Below are 21,836 nucleotides of genomic sequence, written 5' to 3'. Positions count from 1 at the left end.
TTTTTATCAAATTTTAGTTTCCCAGGCAGAGTTTGTTCTATCAGGAAATATTCATAATAAAGTAATCTGATGGGGGGCCCCACTTTGATACAGATTTTTGACCATCTGTTGCCTAGCGGGCAGGTAATCCAATAAAAGAATAATTGGAATTTTCCTTGCTGAAGTCTCAGAGGAGCCCTCAGGAAGTCTAACCTTGCTTTTGACCTGTTGGGTTTGGCTTTTATTCAGCAGACTTTCGTCATTTTCATCTTTTTTTCCCCCCATTGAAAAATGAATCTTAGGTTTCATGGAAAATAGCTGTTGATACAAGAGACGTGTTTCGTTACTTATGCTAACTGCTTGCTAGAGATTGATCTAAAAATATGATGCTCTGGTTTTGGATAGGTATTTCTAGAAATATGCTGTTATTGAGAGGTCGGGGGAGGAAGGGGGTGCAAAATCCCAGCCCCAGATGAATCCTGGTTTGATTGTAGTTTAACCCTTATAGGATCATAAATCTAGGATAACTCTGAGGGGACCCAAATTCTAGTATACAGACTTCAGGTTTAGAAAAAAGTTTGCTTGTTAATTTGTTTTAAAGCTAAAACCAAGCAAACCTAGAAATGCACACACATCTTTTGACTACTATCTGTGACAGAACTGAAGCCTAAATGCTTTCTCACAGAGGCTTAGCAGACTTCTGTCTACTGAATGTGCTCACATATTTGTCTTTGTTCCTGCACTGAGCACTGTCTGAAGCCATGCACACAGAGCATGAAGTCTTTAATGACACTGCTCCAAAAAGCATGATTGAAGCTACCAGAACTCTGAGAGAACACAGGTCCAGCCCACACAAACCTCATGGCAGGTTTAAGGTTTAGCTTGTCATAACAAAAAGGTCCACAACAAACAGTTTTGTAGGTACTGTGTAGCTTACAGTGGGGCAGTAGGGTTTAAAAAATCTGGTTTACTGTTCACACAGGGTAAGTGGGAAAGGTCTGCCAGCTGAATGCCTGGGGAGCCCAAGCTTGTCCTACAGACCACGTGTCCTTTCTACAGGCATGTTTAATAGCCCTGGAAATGGAGTATGTGCCTCACCTGGAGTCCTGCCACCTTTGTCTCACACACAGTAGGTCCCTTTCTGGTGGTGAGCAACGTGTGCTTTCACGTAGGCTGTGCAAGAAAGGTCTAACAGTTCCCTTGGGCTGCTAATGTATGCTGCACTCACATGTAATGTATCCAGGCAGGATTAGGGAGATCAGTGTCTGGCTGTGGCATGAAAGAATGCTATTGTTTTTCACTTAGTTATTACCTTTTGAGCTGTATTTCTCTCTGACTCTGGTTGAGAAGAGATGTTATTGCGAGGACCCCTCACTAATAATCATCTGACGTGTGGGAGGGACCGAGTTCTCTACTTTATCTTTTGGCTGAATTTGGTTCCCGTGCAGTGGACCTGCTGTTTGTGTGGTTCTAGTACAGTGCAGCCTTTTACCAAGAAGCATCAGTACCGACCAATTCCTTAGAACCACTGGTGTGTGAATGGGTTCAACATTACCATCACTGCTGTGCAGTTGTAAGGTTTTTTCACTACTTTAAATAGAAACTATAGGTAATAACTGGCTAAAACAGCAGTCACTGTAAATTATCAAATGTTACTCCTTGCTAGCCTTCCAGTTTGCCCATCCAGCTGTAATCTTTGCATCAGGTTACATGGTGTGATGAGTGAGACATGGAGTGAACCTTGTGGTGGAAAGTAGTGTAGAATATTGTGTTAGAATTAGGAAAGTATAAGCACTCCTCCGAGTTGATCCTCAGTTCTGTCTAGTTTCCCTTCAGTTTATGGAAAGTCCTTGTATGTTCTTGAGTGAGCTGTGGTTCCGGTAGCCTCACAGTGTTAATATTGTCATCACTCATCTTGCATTGCTGTGTTTGAGTCATGATGGCAATTCAGAAACTTTACTTTAGAAAAGTGAAGGTCTTCATACAAAAACCTGGAGCCCATCAGAAGAGGAAAAGCTTTCTGTATAGGGAGCTATACTCTTAAGATGCTCTGGCAGGGCCCTGCAGAACATGAATGCAGGAGGTGATGCTAGAGAAGTGCTGTTAAATTCAGTTTCAAACTCCGAAAGAAGCTGAGGTCTGCCCGATTTCTTGGTCCCAAGTCGGTGCATCTGCAGTAGTGTCTTGGTTCAGGTCAGGCATGCAGTGCCACAGCAACTCCACAGATCATTCCCACTTGTGGTTCATACTGTGGTCCAGTCTTGTAGCATGCAAAGTGGGCTCCTGTTTGATTGAACAAAGCTGAAGGAAGCAGTCTTGGAGAGCAGCAAAGTGCACCTCACCTGTTAATATACATCCAGTCTTTGTGAACAAAGTAGAGCAAATCTGAAGTTAAACCCTCACTTACAATGATGACCTTAGCTCCATGCAACTAACTGTTCCACTCTAGCACAATAAGTGTAGATGTATAATATAAACAAAGTGGCTATACAATTCTTACTCCCCTCCTCCATTTCTTTCTTCCATTGCTATACTTTACATTCCAGTAGTGAAAATAATTGGTTCTGGGCAGAAACTGGCAGATACTTGATCCCTTAAGTAATATGATCAAATACAGCTTTTTTCATAAAATTGAGATGAAATTTTTAGAATAAGACCTCAGCTCCTGTTTCAGCCAAACTATTTTCCTATTTTAAAGGACTCGTTTTGTTGACAAATCAAACAGAAGCATTTGTTTCATCATGGCACTTTTTCTCCTACTGGCTCTGTAGAGAGTGAAGGGTGTCAAAATTATCACATTTTTAATAGAAAATTACCATCCATGAACAAAAATTTTCGATCTCTCTCCCTGCATTGGCTTCAGTTCTTCTCTCAGGCATTGAAATGATAACAGGGTACTTGTACTGCTTTGTTTTGTCACTTGAATTTAATTGAAAAATGTTTTTAACACGTGTTCTTATGTCAGTGTTTGTGGATTATGAGAGTAGCGAACTCACAGATGGTGCATGGTGATGCTGTTTTCATCAGTCTTCAAGAATGTACATTTTTTTTTCTAGTTTGAAAATAATTTCTAAATTTTCATCTCTATGAAAAAAGATTAATAAAAAAGATTAATAATAATTCATATGAAAATGTCAGAATTTGGAGACAGAAAATTAAAGGTTGTTTGTGCTTTATTGTCAGTTGTTCTTAATGTTCAAAGTGGCAACAGTTCCTCTTGTACATAATTGATACAGGAGGGGAAAAAAAAGGAATTGTAAAGACATGCCCAGGACACAACTTTCACTTTTCCCGTCTTCTTCCTATATATAGAAATGTACAGCAACCTTGATATCATACAGGGTACAGAAATTTCTCCTAGAATAGAATTAGCCTGCTTTGGCAGCTAGGGAGGAACCAAGACAACAACCCTCTTAACGTGTTTCCTCACTCAAAAGAAGAAGAATATTCTTTATACGTGCCTTGGACAAGAAATGGATTACTGATTAACATGAATAATGCAAGGATTTCACTGACAGAATTTGGAATTACAAAATCATCTTTGGAATTTGGGAGTTTCCAGGGCTGCAAGGCTGCAGAAGCTGAGAGTGTATCACTCTAGAAACTTGTAAGTGGACTTAGAATAGCACGTGCACGCACAAAAAGACACGAGTTATCATTATAAGCAGATGGTACTGCATTTTTTCTATAGCTAAAAATAAATAACTAGATGCACAATGTATGTATCAATTTGATGTCCGTTGGTAAACTCAAGTGAAAAGCCCTAATGCACTCTCAATTTTCCTTGCATAATTAATGGCCACAGGCGAGCCAGCAGGGTGCCCTCGGAGCAAAGAAAGCTGATGGTGCCTTGGGCTGCATTAGGGGGAGCGTTGCCAGCGGGCCAAGGGAAGTGATCCTTCCCCTCTGCTCAGCACTGGGGAGTGCTGGCTCCAGGTCTGGGCTCCCCAGTGCAAGAGGGACGTGGGGCTGCAAAGATGATGGAGGGGTGGGAGAACCTCTCCCATGAGAGAAGGCTGAGAGGGCTGGGACTGCTCAGCCTGGAGAAGAGCAGGCTCGGAGGGGTCGCCCCAGTGTGTGTGTGAACATCTGAAGGGAGGCTGCAAAGATGACGGAGCCAGGCTCCTTTCAGTGGCACCCAGTGCTAGGACAAGAGGCAGTGGGCACAAACTGGAGCACAGGGGGGTCCACCCGACCACCAGGCAGCACTTCTGTGCTGTGGGGGTAACAGAGCCCTGGCACAGGCTGCCCAGAGAGGCTGTGGGGTTTCCTCCTGGGAGATCTCCAAAAGCCGCCTGGACGTGGGGCTGGGCAGGCTGCCCGGGGTGGCCCTGCTGGGGCAGGGGTTGGGGCAGGGGTTGGGCCAGGTGGGCTCCAGAGGTCCCTGCCAGCCTCAACCCTTCTGTGATCCTGTGAGAACATATGAAAAAATGTGAGGCTGAATTTGTGACTGGGAACGTAAAAGTATTTCTTCGAAAGGGAATTGTAGCATGTGCACGCTGTTGGTTTTCTCTCCTGTGCAGCCACTTTTAATGGCAATCTCCATGATTTGTTTTTTCCTTTCAATGTGCTCTTTAAACATTTTCTCTTTGGTGATTGCTATTTTAAAAAGGGGAGGAAGAAAAACAAACAACCAAAGAGGCAGTTTAATAGTGATGATGCAGGTAGTGTATTGATTCTGTTGTCTCTCGGTGCCCAGTAGCATTTCACTCTCTTTCTCCTTCCACCCTTCAGTTCATATTTACTGTCTGACTTGTATTTTGTACTGAAGTTGTAAGCTTCTGGGGCAAAAAAAACTTTTTATTTTGTTTTGGTAGTACAGTAAGTATAAAATGATTGATAAGAATATATACTGGTAAATATTTATTTTATGTAAAGTGATTTCCCACCAGAATTGCTATCCTATCCATATATCCAGGTCAATAGGAGCTCGTGCAGACTAGACTCTACATGTGGGATTCCCAGAGAAGGCATGGGGACCGGCGTGGGGCTTATTGCAGGAAAAGGGATAACTTTTCAAGGGGCTAAGAATATAATCAGAAAAAAAAAAAAAAAAAAAAAAAAAAAAACCACCTGGAATCATTACTCCTTTTGCTCTTGGCATAAGAAACTTCTTTTTTTGTCATACTTTTTTTTTTTTTGTCATGCTTTCTGATACCTTAGGTGGATACCATAAGTCTGAATATGTAGCCATAACCTCTGTCACTCTGGGTATTTAGGGTGATGCATGTCACATCACTCAGGATGGGAATTAAACCTGAGTGGTTTGCTAGGTTTGGAGCAAATTGGTTTAAACAATTCCAAATATAAAAAATTGTAAAGCGAGCTGCTCCCCTAAATAGTGTGGGGAGTATCTCTTGCTCTCCTTCAAACATTTTCCACAGCTTTATTCATCAGCCTCCCCTTTTCCCAGCATCTGTGGATAGAGTTTCTAGCTCCGTTTCATTCTTTGGATGGGTAAAAATATTGTTTCCTGTGTAGGAACAGATGTGATAGACTACATGATTTGCAAGCTATAAATGTTTTGGTGTACAGCTGTTCTGGTAGAAGTTGGTTTCGAAGCTACCTTTGAAAATTGATGCCTGTATATACGTGCTATTGGGTTGATATCTTGGGTTCAGATGTTCCTGACAGCCATCCAAATTACTCATACAATCAATCTAGTTACAAAACTGACGGTGTTCAGTTCTTTCTTGGTGCAGCAGCTGACATTAGCGAGGTTATTATATGAAGCAGTTCTTTCTGAGCTAACTCCAAACTCAGCTGGCAGGACACTGGTTGTGAGGAATTAGCAGTCTTGGGCACTGATGACTGATGGCAGCAAAAAGTAGTCTCAGAAGGAACTGAAATTGTGTACGCACAGTAGGTACATGCAGGTCAGTATGTTGGATTCTCTTTTTGTTTTGGAAGAAGTCCCTTGACACACCCCTGTAATATCACGCTGAAATTGTAACTAGAAATTGGCAAAACAGGATTTGCTATTTTGAGAAGAGATAAGGTGAGAAATCATTGTGAAGAAGAAGTAATCCTCAACATTAATTTAATTGTTTAAATACTCTTTTATCACTTTTATTCTAGCAAGGTTTGAGGGCTGCATCATTGGAGGGAGCTGGAATAGCACTGAATCTAATCACTTTGGCTGGAGGTTTAAATCGCCTCTCCTGATGCTGTGTGAGGATGGACATAATGACTGCTTTCCTTCGTGGCAAAACTGGTTTAAGAGGTTTCTGCCACACCCTTCATCACCTCCCTAATTACGCTGATGCAGCTGTTTGAGGACAGCATTGTACGCTTTAATTAGTGAAATTAACTAGGTTTCAAACAAATTTCCTTCTCACTTTCCCTCATTTTTTCCATGCAGATGGTTTAATTAACACAGTTTACTGCGCATCTTCCTCCTCCTTCTTCCAGTGCACACAAAACCAGTTCCATTAATGGCTCAACTGAGGAGGCAGCAAAATGTGACATCCAGATGGATTTTCTCTGCTTAAAAATGCCCATCATAGGGGTTTTTTTCTCCCCTTCTCTTTTCAGCCATGTAGGGTAGCTTGTCTCAGCCTGGCTGGAAATCAGAGTTCTCAGGTTTGTTTAGTGAAACGGTGTTGGCAACCTCTTTAATTTTCACTCCTGCTTTTTCACATAAAACTGTTTTAAATGTCTTGTTTTAATGGCTTTGCTGTATCTCAAACCTGACTAAAAGTTCTGAAAAGTCCTTTGTAGCAGCACAGCACTACTGATTTGCACATTTTTAGCTATGGACCAACTTTCAGGTCTTTTATAAGTCTTTTGAATTCTTCTTCCCACCTGTGATACAGGGAAGAGAGGCTTACACGCAATGGTGTGCTAAAATGTTAGAGATGGCAGATAGGCAGGTAGTTAACTAAAGTTAGTCACTCGTGTCCTTCCCAATGCACACCTGATAGAAATAGAGAAGTCAAAATACCTTCCCTGAAAGACAACTTGGTTCTCAGCAGATTCTTTGCCATGTAGAGATATACTGCATAATGTAGCGTGTCTTTGGAATTGCTTTCATTCTGTGTAGTAGGTGACTTTTGCCTGCTAATTTATGGCCCAGTCAACTGCTTGACTTTACATAAAATTCCTAATCAGCTACTTTAATCGTGCTGTTGATATGAATTCTCTAGGGCAAGTTTCTGATCACTGGTTACTGCTATGTTCCTCCTTGCAGCAGAAAAAGTACTTGAAACTTCTATGTGATCTCTCTGCCACATGGGTCTCCCATTAGCTGACATTTCCCTTTTATCTTGGAGGATTATAGCCCAGTTATGAAGAAGGATGTATTTCACTGTTTAACACATGGAAAATGTCAAAGGTTTATAAAAACAACTGTGTAGAAATTACGTAAATGTAATCACTGGCCTCCATCATCGTCATATTCCAGTGAGTCACGTTATGCTTGAGATGAATGAAAAAGGCTTTTACATGACTTTAATATGTAGCACATAATTCCCTTCATCTGTTGGGGCGTTTGGAGATTGTGAGCAGACTTGAAAGGGCTGACTTCTCTTCAGGGACACTGACTCAGACCAGCAAAGGGATGAGTGTGTGTGTAGTGTTGTGCCACCAAGTTTGGGTTGGGTGTTATGACTCTGCCACCTGGACATGCCAAGGACAGCCCGCTCCCTGCCCTGAGGAGCTCGGTGCTGCCATGTGGGGCTGGTGGCGTTGCAATGGGTCACCTTGGGTAGGGGGACCTGAAGGAGCAGTGGCTTGGCAAAACACACGGTGGGAAGAAGGAGAACGCCACCTGGCAGAAGCAGACAGACAACACAAACCCATTAGCTGGCGTTGACTGATTAGGTCATGAAGGGAGAGGCATGAGCTTTAGCGGTGTGGGCTGGGATCTCTGGGCTGGCCTCGTTCTCATGACAGCGATAATGGGCAGCCAGTGCCCATGGGTCTAACAGGGGCAAGGGAAAGGGACAGTCCTGCAGCCTGCACACACACCTGAGCTTCATCACCATAGCCTGGGAGAGGCTGGCCAGGGGAAGCTTTCTGAGGGCTGCTGTTCCTTAACAAAAGGAAGTCCAATTACTTAATGAGCTCCAGGAGGGACTGAACTATGAAGAGACAAAGCATTCATGATGATACAGAACTACTTAGCTTGGTCAAAGGCAGTAACTGAGGAAGATGAAAGTTAAAACACACAGTGCCAACAAGTACCAGGCTAACACAGGGTGGAAGAGTATTATGGAATGGTTGTACGTGATGCTGGGTTTGACATAGTCTGCTAGGAGTTGGATGGTCTTGTGAGCTATGTAGGGGCTCTGCAAAACAAGCAAAGTGTCGTGGCTTATCAAGATGGAGGGAGAAAATATTTCTTACCTGGAATAGAATGACCTGAGTATCTCTTTGCAAAGTGATGTGACAGAAACAATTAGATATAGAGAAGACAGCAGAGGAAAATAACTAAAAGAGGAGCTCGCACAAGAGGGATATAAACCAATCAAAAGTGTAGAAAAGTCATGACCAAGCCTTTTTAGAAAGATACAAGAACAAAAGACTAACTTGAAAGACAGCAAATGTCAAAGTAAATAGTTTATTGAACGCATAATTGACCTGTATAATTCCCTGCACCAAGATCAATATAAAGAGATTTAAGAATTTTAAATAACTTTTAAAACTAAGCACCTTTGTGGATTATGGGGACATTCAAAATTACATCAGAAGAGATACAAATATTTTGTATATTTATGTAAACTTCTAACAGTTTAAGTCTTCCGAGTCATAAGAGAGTAAATGACTTTTAGGGGAAAAAAAACAATCCTCTTGTGTTAGCAGAACTGAAGCACAGCTATGCATGTCCTGTAAGGTTTTGCTCTTTGTATGAACAATCAAATACCAGTCTGTGTCAAGATGCTGAGCTAGATGAACTGTTGATCTTATTAAATGTGGTAAATCCTGCTGGTCTTGTATGAGCTAGTTTGTGAGCTTCTTGAAGGAATGGTACCTCTAATCTATGAATAGACAACAGAAAGGATTATGCATGAATAATATGTTTTTATCTCTGGTGTCATTTTGCTTCCGCACTTGGGCAGTTTGTCTGAAGGTTTGGTTTTTCAAAGGTCAGTGCTCTTAAACAGGTGATTGTGGTGTGATGTTCAGATTATACACATGAAGATATAGCACACTGTAAATCTCGTCTGTCTTTATAATCAGTAATTATGAAATGCTGTGGAGATGCTACGTGGACAATTTAATTCTAGTCACCCATAGCAAGTCTATTCAACTCCTCTCTGATAGATTAAAGAAATGTATTCATTTTAATAAGCAGAATATAAATAGTTCCCTTTTTGTGAGCATCCTGTTCTCATAACAAAAATAATGTCTCAGGATTGCAATTGTAATGCTTCTGAGCATGGTAGTTCTGCTGAAAAAGGCACACTGCCATACATTGTATTATCTATTGTTAACGTAGAACCAGCGTATGCTAGGCACTTTATGGAGGGATCACAGAAAGCCATTTCCCTGAAGAGGCTGCAGTGCAAGGAAGCAACAAACAGATGCAGGAGCAGAGACGGGAGGCAATCAAGTGCAAATGGCTGAAGGCAGACATGGAGTGTTGTCTCCTTCCTCGGATCTGTAATTTCTTGTGTTTTAATATATGGCTGTAGGCTCTTTGTTTTTTAATGACTTTTGTACAGCGATGGCTAGAGCATACAGGGATTGCTAGGAATAAGTCAGTAAGCAGTTTCATACTGGAAAAAAATATGGGCCATGTTCCTCCCTACCTGCTACAGCCTCATAAATTGTGACTGTTTTAACTCAAGCTTTTCAGTGTAATTATTCCCAACCACTGACTCTGGATCCTGAGGAGCAAGCACATGTTGATCACTCTTCTGTTGCTGCTGGAAGATGTCATATTCTTACTGTGGCTGGCTGAGGGGAGTGTATAGTCTTTCCTTGGTCTGAAGCTATCAGCATTCAGCATTGCTATGCTTCCTGTAACAGTTAACAGCTGAGGGATACACAGTCCCCTTTCTAACCTTTATGTGATATGGCAGAGCAGACCTTGGAAGGTAGCATCTGCTTCACGCATCTCAGCTAATTCTGTGAACTGAGAAAATTTTGGTAAGGGTTAGTCAAGAGGCTGGTCTGAGCACCCAACTTAACCGAATCTTGTTGCAAACTTTCCTGTAGCAACGTCTTTGATTTTACACTTTCCTTTGAATCTGGGTGCATACTGTGTAGCACCTGGAGAGATGATTTGCCTGTCCTTCAGGAGTTATGAGAGAAGTGATAGAGAGGTAACAGCACCAGAACCACTCCTCAGTGAGAAATGAGCTGATCAGTGCTTGGGTCAGCACAGAGGCTGGGGTTAAATTACCATCAACCTGCCCTGTGCCTAAAGAACTGACAAATGCATCAGGGATTTTTTAATTTTTATTTTTTTCTATGCATGATACAAATTTTGGGGTTCAAATTAGTAAAAACTTGGATTAATTGTACAGTTCAAGCGTACATTAATTATAAGAACCTGGAGCTTATAAGGGATTTTGTAGATCTGCAAGCTCAATTTCTGCTTGTCATGTATAGCTTCATGGTATAACGCCATCCATAAAGTTACCAAGCTTCATCATAATTTGGTTATGATGAATAACCAAGGCTCCATCCTAAACATAGCTGTGTTCTTTCCCCGGTATTGTATGTGCGTGGCTGTTGCAAAACTCTTCTCTGAAGGTTAGAAACCTTTTTTCTAATTCCTAGATTAAATTTAGTTATGGCTACATCAAAACTATTTGTTTGTGTGGCAATATTATTCTTCATCTGAAACATTTCTTTTCCCTTGGTAGCACTTGTCTGCTGATGCATTAATAGGGAGATAGTATATCACTTTTCAGCCTCCATTCAGCTGTGTCAAGGAAGCCAACCACTTTTATCTTTCACTCGTGGAAAAGTTTCTATTCCTCTGGTTGTTTCAGTGACCTTTCCCTGTTCTTCTTTCAGTGTGAATTCATTCTTAAGCGTGGATGTAGAGAATGAGGTAGATTAGACCAGATGAGGTCGGCCCTATGTCTTAATCAAGTAACACATCTCTAGTGCTGCTTTAGTGAAGACCCCTTGATGTGATAAAGCATTGCAGTTGCTGTTTTCATGTTTGTATCACGTGAGTCAGTTTCAGATATGCTACGATCAACTCAAACACACCTTTCCCTTCCTTGAAACTTGGAGATGGCTTCTTGTCACAAAATATTTTCAGAAAAACAAAGCTGTAAGAACCACAGGGCAGCTGGGCCATAAAATATCACTTGAAAATGAGTGGGATAAAATGTTAAGTGATGTACACAGCAAACACCATCATAGTTACACATACGAAGTGATGGGATCTGCACAGATGAATACCTGGATACCTCTGAGGGGCAAGGCCCTACTGTTCTGATAGACAGGGCCAAGAAGATGTCATCTCAGTGCTCACTCGTAGTCAGAAGCACCAGTCAGATGTCCGGTATTACTAGGGCGGAGTAGATCAGAAAGTGGGAAGTGTTGGAAGTGTTCTTTGCCACTTTCTAAATCTGGTTAAGCTGCATCTGACATGCTCTGTGTGGTTCCGTTCTCTCATCTCAAAACACATAAAGCAATCAGAAGGTGAACAAGACAAAAGCCATTATGATTTTCAGGGGTTCAGAAGACTGAACGTAGATGAATTTTTGATAGTCATTAAAATTCAAATACAATTGAAGACTCGTATCAAGTTAGCTAGTGTGGAGAAACTACATGTCATAAATTTCTTCTGGTATGATTTTGTGTGTTGGCATGATACAATATTTTGCCCTTCTTTCATTGTCTGGAAGCATCTCTGTGTCTTAAAAAAAATAATATTCTTTTTCTTACTCTGCTGGAAAACTTAAAAGAGCAATACTTCTACTATTAAATTCACTAATCTAGAGGAGAAATATCTGGTGTTCATATAAGAGGGGTATTGCTCTCTACAGCTACCTGAAAGGAAGGTGTGGGGAGCTGGTGGTCGACCTCTTCTTGCAGATAACTAGTGATAGGACTAGAGGGAATGGCCTCAAGTTGCGCCAGGGGAGGTTCAGGTTGGCCATGAGGAGACATTTCTTCTCAGAAAGAGCAGTCAGGCATTGGGACGGGTTGCCCAGGGAGGTGGTGGGGTCACCGTCCTTGGGGGTGTTCAAGAACAGGTTGGACGTGGTGCTTAGGGACATGGTTTAGTGGGTGACATTGGTGGTAGGGCGGTGGTTGGACCAGATGATCTTGAAGGTCTCTTCCAACCGTAACGATTTTATGATTCCATGAACAGTTGGTTTCACAGGGGAGAAGGCAGGAGGCCCCCAAGAGCCCTCAGGGAATGTCTGCCTGCTCCAGTGCTGTGCTGGGCAGACTGGGTGAGTTCAGAAATCAACAGCGGCATAGCCCAGTTGCATTGAGTTCTGCCAGGCTTCCTCAAGGCACCTAGTTGCAGGAGCTCTGTAAAATGCCTCATGTACAGCACTAACGTAACCTGAATGAGCTAGCAGACTTGAGGCTGCAGAATTACTAGGGCCTGTCTGCACTTGCTTGGAATATCAGGGTAAAGAGCTGCAACTTACAAACAAGATTTCAAGAGATTTCCCCTTCCTTGCTGCAATAAAAACAAATTTTTCTTGGTTGCCAAACAGAAGAAAGCATTCCTGGTTTATGCTGGCTTTACTGCTCTTTTCTGCACCCATGATTCACACTTAAAGCCAGGCTGTCTGGCAGAGTGTGCTTTGGCAACATAGCTGCTTGAGCTGTATACAAGTGTAATTGCACACGTTTGTGGAATTGAGGTTGCTGGCCGTGATCAGCTTGTAAAACAGTGGATGCATTCCTGCAGTTGAAACAGATCACTGTTGATATTTCTGGTACGCAAATGACTAGGCAAAAATCCAACTGCAATGGTTGGATCCTGGAGTTTGGCTGTGAAAATATTTGTTCTACTTTTAGGTGTTTGATGGGTTATCATCTAAACGCCTCCTGGGAATATGGAAGTGCGCAGTGTGGAATGCTGATTTAAATGTTTTTAAGTGCAATTTAAATGCTTTTCACAGAAGGTCTCAGAGTGTTTTACTACAAAGTAGGTATAGGAACACTTTCCTGAAGTATAGATTGTCCCAGTAGATAAGGTGGGTAAAAGAAAAGGTTGCATCACTTTGTAAAACTTAAAAAGGTCAGGTGGAAAACCCAGATTAAAACTCAGATTTCCTGCCACAGGCTCCCTGCTCCCGAGTAGTCATTGCATTCTTCACCAAAATAAGCATGAATACAATTATGTTCACAATTCTGAAATACAAAAATATTTTTGGATTTTTAATTCTTTATTGCCAGTACTTAGGCTCTATTTGCTTGCTTAAAGCAGACCTTCTTTGAATAGCATTTATCAAGAACTGCAGAATTCAGATTTAGCACTAGCAAAGCAGTTCTTTATCTTGTGCAATATAGTCAATATCAAATAGGTACACGAGGGTCCCAGATTTATCTCAGTCTATGTCTTCCCTCTGCTTTGTTTCAGGTTATGGACACACAGTGCCTTTGTCTGATGGAGGAAAGGCCTTCTGCATCATCTACTCAGTCATCGGGATCCCATTTACGCTGCTTTTCCTGACAGCAGTGGTGCAGCGCATCATTGTTTATGTCACCAGGCGGCCTGTAATATACTTCCACATTCGCTGGGGCTTCTCCAAGCAGATTGTTGCAATCATCCATGCTGTAGTCCTTGGGTTCATCACTGTCTCGTGCTTTTTCTTTATCCCAGCAGCAATATTTTCTGTTCTGGAAGATGACTGGAATTTTTTGGAATCTTTTTACTTTTGTTTCATTTCCCTGAGCACCATTGGCCTAGGAGACTATGTGCCGGGAGAAGGCTACAATCAAAAATTCCGAGAGCTGTATAAAATTGGAATTACATGTAAGTGTCAAACTAACCAATTAAATGAGAGGGTTTTATTTAAAATAATTTAAAAATAGGCTTCCCCTATCCATTCCAGGGGTGGTGATTGCTTTGAGCCATCAGCTAGCAAACTGGGGTAACTGCTAGCATTGTAGGTAACTGCGTAAAGAGGAATGTTTTAAATAAGGTCAGTTTCTTAGTTAAGAAAGGAAAAGCTGAAAACAGAATTCCATTGTGCTAAACCATAGCTACTTCTCTCCTACTAATAATAGCAAAAACTGCTCACATTACTGTTACAGAGATGGTCAGGAGCATATCAGGCTAAGGTTTCACAGCACATCACAGAGTCAGGAGTTGGTTCATGTAACCTAAGGTCAACTCGTAAGGTGAGATGACAGACAGAGGTGAATCAAGGAGCAGTGAGAAATGGGCAGAAGAGCTAAGTTTCTTACTCTGGTTGTAACAGAAGGTAGCTGAAGCTGGCATTGGGACATACCAGCTGTCAAACAGAGACAAATAGACTGAGGTGATAACAAAGCAAGACCGTGAAAGTTAAATTTAAGTAGTTTAACTATGTTTGACACAGAAGAGAGGCACAGAGATCAGTGGTTTGATCAAAGAGTACAGCTGAGAAAATTATCTGTGTGTTAACATTCTGAATGAATATATTTTCTGATACGACATCAGTATACACAGTCCTGGATCAGCAGAAGCACTCATTAAAAGATCTAAACAGACAAAACAAACCTTTCATGTCAGGTATGTCTCTGTCTGTGCTCCTGTATGTGACCCAGCAATAATATAGGCAAAGTGTCCATTAACTTGTTTTTATGTTTTACCTAAAGAAAAATTGTGCCTTGAATTTGCATTCCTTGAAGCAAGGCCTTGAACTAGCCAAAAGAGCACTTTATTTTGTTCTCCTCAGTCTCCTCCAGGCTCATGGTCATTGCAGGCTTCTTCCTCTCCCCATCCTGTTTATCTTACCAGCAGATTTTAATGATTACCCTGCTGATTCGCAGAGTTGATTTGGGGATGCTAAATGATGAAGTGAAGAGTGGAAGTCATGCATAATAAAGGCCTTGTCAAAATTCTGAAAGCTCAAAACCATAAAAGAATATGTTGGATCAAATCCTTTCCCTCTCCCCACTCCCCCACCTGAAAAGCCAAAGTTTCCTTTTCTGGACAGAGATAAATTTTCAATTTCAAGCTATAGAATGTTTACGAAATAGATTGAAGGAAATTCTAAAAGGAAAAAGTAGGCAGTGATGTATTTTAAAACTGTAGAAGTTAAATAATCTACACTCATAACTTTTGAATTATTCTTTCTTCTTTCATGTGAACAATTCATGAAACCAAACAGGATGTATAAAATATTTTCTCTTTCTGCACCTAAATTTTCTTCAATAACAGTTCTGGAGTTCAGATCTGAAAATGCTGAATGATTGCTACAGGCTTTTCAAGGAAAACACAGGTCTCCCTAAATCAAGCGTTGATTAGCTGGACTGTGTTTCAGAGCTAATTAAAATTTCTCGGTGCAAATTTATAGATGCTTTTTAATTGACTTAGCTTTGCTATTTTCTCCCTGCTTTAATGCATAGCCCCATTTAATTTCATGAGGTAAAGCTTAAAAACAATTCATAAATTTTAGCTGTAGTGTTGATTTAGATCAGTACCTGGCATCGCAGTATTGATTTAACAGTGCTCCTGGAAGAGAGAGAGGGAGGAGTGTTATTTTCAGTGAATAATCTGCAACTGCATGTAAAATATTTCTGCTTTTTGGTAACAAAGCACTGTCCATGTGTAAATTCTAATAACTAATCTGTGTTCATCTTTCAGCACATTTAATGTTTAGCCTTTGGATTAACCTGATTTATTAATTATTATACATTTAGCTTCTGCTTGATTTAGTCATTGAAATGATAAAATAATTAAGTAGTCACGTTCCTTGTTAGATTGTAATGATCAGTAACAAGGATCTAATGAAAAACTGGGATTAAGAAATGCTTATTTTAACACCTTCCCCGAAATTCTGGATACATATGTTTCGAGTGCAAAACAAAAGATCTGCTAACCATACAAAACCTCATTTCCAAAAGTCTCACTCCATGGGAGCTAGCTAATACCTTTAAAAATTAGAGTCATTATACCACCAAAGTCATGAGTGATATCATTTAAATAACACTATTAAGTTTGGATAGTTTCTATGTGTTAGTAAAACGCTGTAAATAATCTTCAAGGTTTCATGAGATACAGCAACTTTGTCAGGTTTTTAACATATCGGCCGCAATTTTACAGTAAATTTTATTTTTGTTTTTATTGGTTTTGCACGCGTTTCTAGTTGCTTTGTTTTTTAGAAGACTGGCATAATCTTTGGAGATGGCAGGCATGGGAAAAGGTAAAAAGGTACAGAGTTAAAACTGTTCCAGCCCCACTTAATCTGATGATAATTAAAACTTTTTTTTTTTTGGTACCCAGGTTACCTGTTGCTTGGCCTTATCGCAATGTTGGTAGTTCTTGAGACTTTCTGTGAACTCCATGAGCTCAAAAAGTTTAGGAAGCTGTTTTATGTGAAGAAGGACAAGGAAGAGGACCAAGTGCACATAATGGAACATGACCAGCTCTCCTTCTCTTCCATCTCAGACCAAGCAGCCTCCATGAAGGACGATCAGAAGGCAAATGAGCCTTTTGTGACTTCCCAGTCTCCAACTTCCAATGACAGCTCTCTAAATAATTAATACAGGGGCATCCATAACATTGTTTTGGTGCACTTATGCTACTTACCATAAGAAATAGAATGCCTCGCATTTTTTTTCCTGAAAATATTGAAGCTGGAAGACTGTGCTATTTTAACAAGGATTCATCACTTCTGACATAGAAAAGACTTCTGGGAAAAATGTGGGAGCCACCCTGGGAATAGGGAAAGAAACGTAGGATGTGGCTGGGAACATTAGACCATTTTGCTTAAGAGATGAGGAGTTAGGAGTATCACTTTCAGAGGTGCCAGAGAGAAAAGCTTGCACAAGCAACTTCGTATATCTTTAGGAGAGTAGGTCTTCACTGACTTCCAACTCATTTAGTTGTACGCCCTATCTTGCAAGTGGGTGAAATAGCAAATTTTGGGATGTGCACTTTTGATTCTCACAGAAAGGTAGTCATAGATTTAATCCAAATGCACCAAATATCTTAATCTGGAAACAATTTCCAGAGCAATACATGTAGACCTGCTGGAGGCGAATATCTAGATCATCCCCCTATTGCCCAGTAACTTGCATGTGCAAACAATCACTCTAGGAATGAAAAAGCAAGGCTCCGTTCCCTCCTCTGCCCAGGCCATTTACATTCAAATTTCCTACTTCTGTAAAATATCCCCTAATAACAAGAAAAATGTCCTGAAGAGAGTGTGCCTTGAGTCTTCCATGCTGTTTTGCTTTGAAAAAATACTTTCATAAATTCTGAGAGGTAGCAAAAGCAATTAAAAAATGCTGGATGAGAAAGAGTTTTAGGGATGGGAAACCAGCTGCATTTCAGTCCTTTCTCCTCTGAAATGGCTAGGAATGTTTTTTTTTTTTTTTTTTTTTTAGCTAAGTGGAACAAAACGAAAAAAATGAAATTCAGCATGTGCCATATTTGGCATAGTCATGCGCTTAAGGCATCCGTGTAGCAGAGAGCTAAAATCTTTTCTGCAAGGAAGGACTCAGCTCTGCTTCTTCCGCAGTCCAAGCTAGGGGTACTGACCTGTTAGGCATTTGGAAGAACAGAAGTAGTGTCAACTTTTAACGCAGCCCCTTTTTCTTCTTTTGGTTTTCTAACTAGTACTCAGAGCACTTTGAAGGAGAATGGAAAGTTTCAGGGCAAAACAAAAAATTTTTCAGTTTTTCATATGGCAAGAAAAAAGGAAAAATGTCACATTTGGTTCGGATGGAACCGAATTTTTTTCCCCTTGGGAAAAGTCACTAAAAAGTCAAGATCCCACTCAACTTGTGAAGCTGGAACCTCTTTGGCTATTACAGGAGAGGCATTTTAGTCCAGCTACCAGTCACTGTGCTGAATGCAGGGACCTCAGAGTGAATTTCAGGGAGCAGGAGATGAGACTAAGTGGACACAGTAGTCTCTCTTCTGGCCTTAAGTATCTATGAAATGGAATCTTGGTAATGCTTTGCAATGAACAAAAGATCTGGAGCACAAATAGCCATATTAGAACAGCCTCCCACATAGGAATAGTGTAGAGGAGAGCCTTTTCCCTGCAGTGCAAGCATGCCAGATTGCCTGTAATTTGGCTTTTAGTGTTTAGAGCTGAACAATATTTTACTGCAACAGAAAAAAAAATTGCAGCGTGTCTAGAATTAGCTCACAAGGGAAAATACTTGAAAGTAAATAACCCGAAATATTCTGTGTTTGAGCTTAATTATAGCTAGCATCAAACAGATTTTGTATCTTTACTGAAAAAACTTACTTTATGGTTAAATCGCTAAAAGTCTTCGATTTATATTTTTAGAAAACCAGAGCTAAAAGATTTTGGTTGTTTTGGGTTTTGTAGATTAGGTGAGAGCATATTGTGTTTGCATGTTCCCAGGAAAGTGGCTATTTTTATACTGCCTAAGTTAACACAGTTCTATTTATAATGAATGTTAACCAATATATATGTACATATATACATAAATATATTTATATACTGTACATATATCATAAATCACCAGAGTTTAACCAACTTAGGCACGGTGTTTTAGATTTGCTTTCCTAGGTTTCTCTTTATACAATGAATAATCGAAAACTATGGCATTAAAATAACACCGACATAAAATTAAGCATACTGTCTTACAAGAAACATGTATACTGATTTTTTTCAGTGAAATTCTATTGTTTTCAGTACCTTAAAATTCAAGATTTCTTTTAATGTCAGTATAACATTAAGCTCTAGAGGGTGTGCACAGATGCTAAGTGATATACAAAGATAATTTTGCAGTGTGTACACAATTGCGAAACGTAGACACATGAAATGAAAGCACAGAATTCACAGTGGAAGCGATGAACTAAGCTGTGTACTGTGATATAGGTGAGTATTTGTTATTTTAAACTTAAAGAGTATGGCTTTTGGCTGCCTGCACTATGAAGTGGGGAGTATTTTTTTGAGTAGTGTGTGTGTGCGTGCACATACTGTGCAAAAAGCCTGTCTGCATTTGTCAAGATTGTGCATCCTTTAGTTAGTCTTCCTCACCATAAGGAGGGATGGTTAATGCCAGAGTGTGTTATCTAACCTTGATATTGATTGTAGCTTAGCATTGTATTGATTATTCCTATAGAAAAAAAAAGCATTCCAAAGTGTGTTTGTTTTTGTTTCAGATGCTGATTATAGCAAATAAAAAATAGTGGCATAACATTTATCTTGTCTTTATAACCTAGCTACTCCAATATTTGAGGGAATCAATAAAAAACTCATTGTTGGTTATCAGTAGCACTGATCAAAATAATGAGTTTCAGTTCCTACTGGTTTTACATCTTCTTGCGAAGCCAACACAGAATATCAGAGCACTTAAAGCAGGCATCCAGATGAGAAGATGACAGACTTGCACAAGTACCTTGGTAAGAAATGTGTATCTTTCCTGGGAGCAAACTATGAAGCAGGTGCATGTAAACCCAATTGGAGAGCGTGGGTCATCAGTGTTGAAATAAAAGTTGCAAGAGGGAGTCAGAAAAGTGAGTAAATAACTCCTACAGAAAAGAAAATTGTCTGGGTCCTGTCATCATGTAACCACCTTCCTGTTTCCAATTGATCCAGTCACATATCCCATTATTAGCTTTATTCCCATGCTACAACTGACACTTTCCATCTTCTCTGTCTTTCAGTGGTTAAATATAAATTTGTTTTATTACTATTTCAAGGGAAAGAACTGGCAGGCCATTTAGTTTCATGAAGGAAAGAAAATGGAAGAACCAGCTGAGTTTTGATGTCAGAGCAGAGTGATGGCCATGTTCGTCCCTCTGAGAACATGTCCTGTTCCCTAAGAATTTCTTCCTAAGGATTACCAATGGCATCTACTGCAGGTGAACACAAGACTTGCTGAAAGTTGAAATAAGTAGTGAAATGAGTAATTTTTAATACAGGTAACTTCAGAGATTTGGGTGGTATGTGGCTTTAATGCTAGTACTACAGAAGTTAACTAGTTGGGGGGCTATGTCAGAGTAGTTACAGAAGAGCAGCAGTCCTGCATTACACTAAATGCTTGTCTAGGCCAGTATTTTTTTGGCCAAGAGCTGATATGTGTGGGCTCACGTAAGGAGAGGGCAAGCATGTAGTAACAGTTCCCCAGGATATTCTCCTGGTTCCCAGCAATGTGCAGCTCTGTGCCTATGACAGTATCTGGGAGGTACGGAGAGTCAACGCAGGCATGCTGTGTAAGACTTGCTACACTGATGTGTGTGTTCTGTTTCAGCAAGAGATTGTCCCGCACAGGATCAAATGAAGGTTTCCCATTTCTTTCCCACAAAGCAGCTGGTCTTTCAAAAAAGGCAGGGGAATGCCTTTTACCTGCTGTTACTTGGACATTGCTGTCCTCTGGGTAGATAGGAACAGAACCTTGCAACTCCACATGACCATTTGTTTTGTAGTCAGAAGTGAACTGAGATGAACCATAACTTGCTAAAAATATCACTGCCCCGATGCTATGCCATTATTATTCATTCTTCCAGATCTGCTTTCTGTGGAGGCTAAACTAAATTACTATTCCTGGAAGCAGTGTCATTCCAGATGTGCAAAAAGAACAGGGCTTCTCTTCTCTTCAGAGTTATTTCACTAGTAATGGTCATCATTGTAGTGTGTATCAAGAAGCTCTTAGCCAAAAAGTGTGCATCTTCATGTTGCTTGCTTCAAACAGCAATTTTTGAAATCACTGTGACCAGCTCTATAAATTCACGTGCTCACTAATGCATATTGAGTACTCAATGTGCAGCATTGTTAATGTCAATGTTGTAAACCTCATCACCCCCCGAGATACCATTCTATCTGCTTTTTACTGTGCATTTCTTATCCCAATTACTTTCAGAGGCCATCATGTTGCCACTGATGATGTGTGCTGGGATGCAGAGTTATTTCACCGGTCATGATGTGGATTTGTCAGAGCCATTGCCCTAGCTGACAAAGAGACTGCCACGCGTGTGGAGTCTGTGCCAAATGACGGATTTAGGGAATGAGGAGGGAAAGTGTGGCTGGGGGCAGGTGCGCGGGCTGACAGCAGAGCACAGCGCCTGTCACGAGGGAAAGCAGAAATCAGAGCAGTTGTGAATGTCAGGGCAAAATCATCCCGGCAGTCTGTTAAGTGACCACATAGTTTTCACCAAGCTTCGTTACCTGTTGCTGAGAGTAAGAGGAAAATACATCTGGAGGAAGGAAGGAAGAAGGATATGCCCAAAATTCATCTGAAGCTAAACTCAATGGAATTTTACCTTTTTGCAATTTGTTTATAATCCACAAGTGTTACTTCAGTTGCACTGCATGTACCACAAATCAGGAGAGCAGTTTCCACAGTACGTATCTTCCCTGTGCTCCCTGAATCATTTTGCACTTGTTCTAATAACAGATCTTCCCGTATTAAGTCCACTAAGTGGTCAGCCCTATAAGCAGGAGCGTAGGTCAACATCACTGCTGAGACTTCCCCACCCCTGAGCACGTGAGCATCCAGCTTGGCTGCAGCCACCGCTGGTCCTGCCAGCTTGTTCCTAGAGCTGGTCCCAGCATCTGCCACGCAGACCGTGCAATTCACCCGGCTGCTCTCTCTGTACGCCAGCCAAAGTTCATGCTGCTTGTAACATAATGACTATAAAAACTAATAGCTCATCTAGAAGGATTAAATCCTTTCCTTTTTCTCTCAAAGTTCCTCATTATTGTGCTTCTGGCTGTTTAGACTAATTTTATCCTAGCCTGCAATGCCATGTTATCCTACAACTGTGAAGTGGCTGGCTCAGCCACGCG

The 21,836-nt window shown here is 40.8% G+C and overlaps 1 protein-coding gene across 1 annotated transcript in view; it reads left to right on the top strand.

Annotated features, from left to right (window-relative positions):
- Window positions 1–19,246, top strand: part of KCNK1 (potassium two pore domain channel subfamily K member 1) — a 35,541-nt gene extending 16,295 nt beyond the window's left edge. Inside the window, exons 2-3 of the mRNA XM_080586430.1 lie at window positions 13,493–13,888; window positions 16,346–19,246. Of these exons, the coding sequence (XP_080442556.1) occupies window positions 13,493–13,888; window positions 16,346–16,605 (656 nt within the window). The 3' untranslated portion in view covers window positions 16,606–19,246. The remainder of the gene's footprint in view (window positions 1–13,492; window positions 13,889–16,345) is intronic.
- The last annotated feature ends 2,590 nt before the right edge of the window (window positions 19,247–21,836 follow it).

The sequence above is a fragment of the Anser brachyrhynchus genome (assembly GCF_964034855.1).
Source record: "Anser brachyrhynchus genome assembly, chromosome: 3".
Lineage (NCBI taxonomy): Eukaryota > Metazoa > Chordata > Aves > Anseriformes > Anatidae > Anser > Anser brachyrhynchus.
Note: the sequence above shows the minus strand (reverse complement) of the source record. Positions and strands in the feature narration are given on the sequence as shown.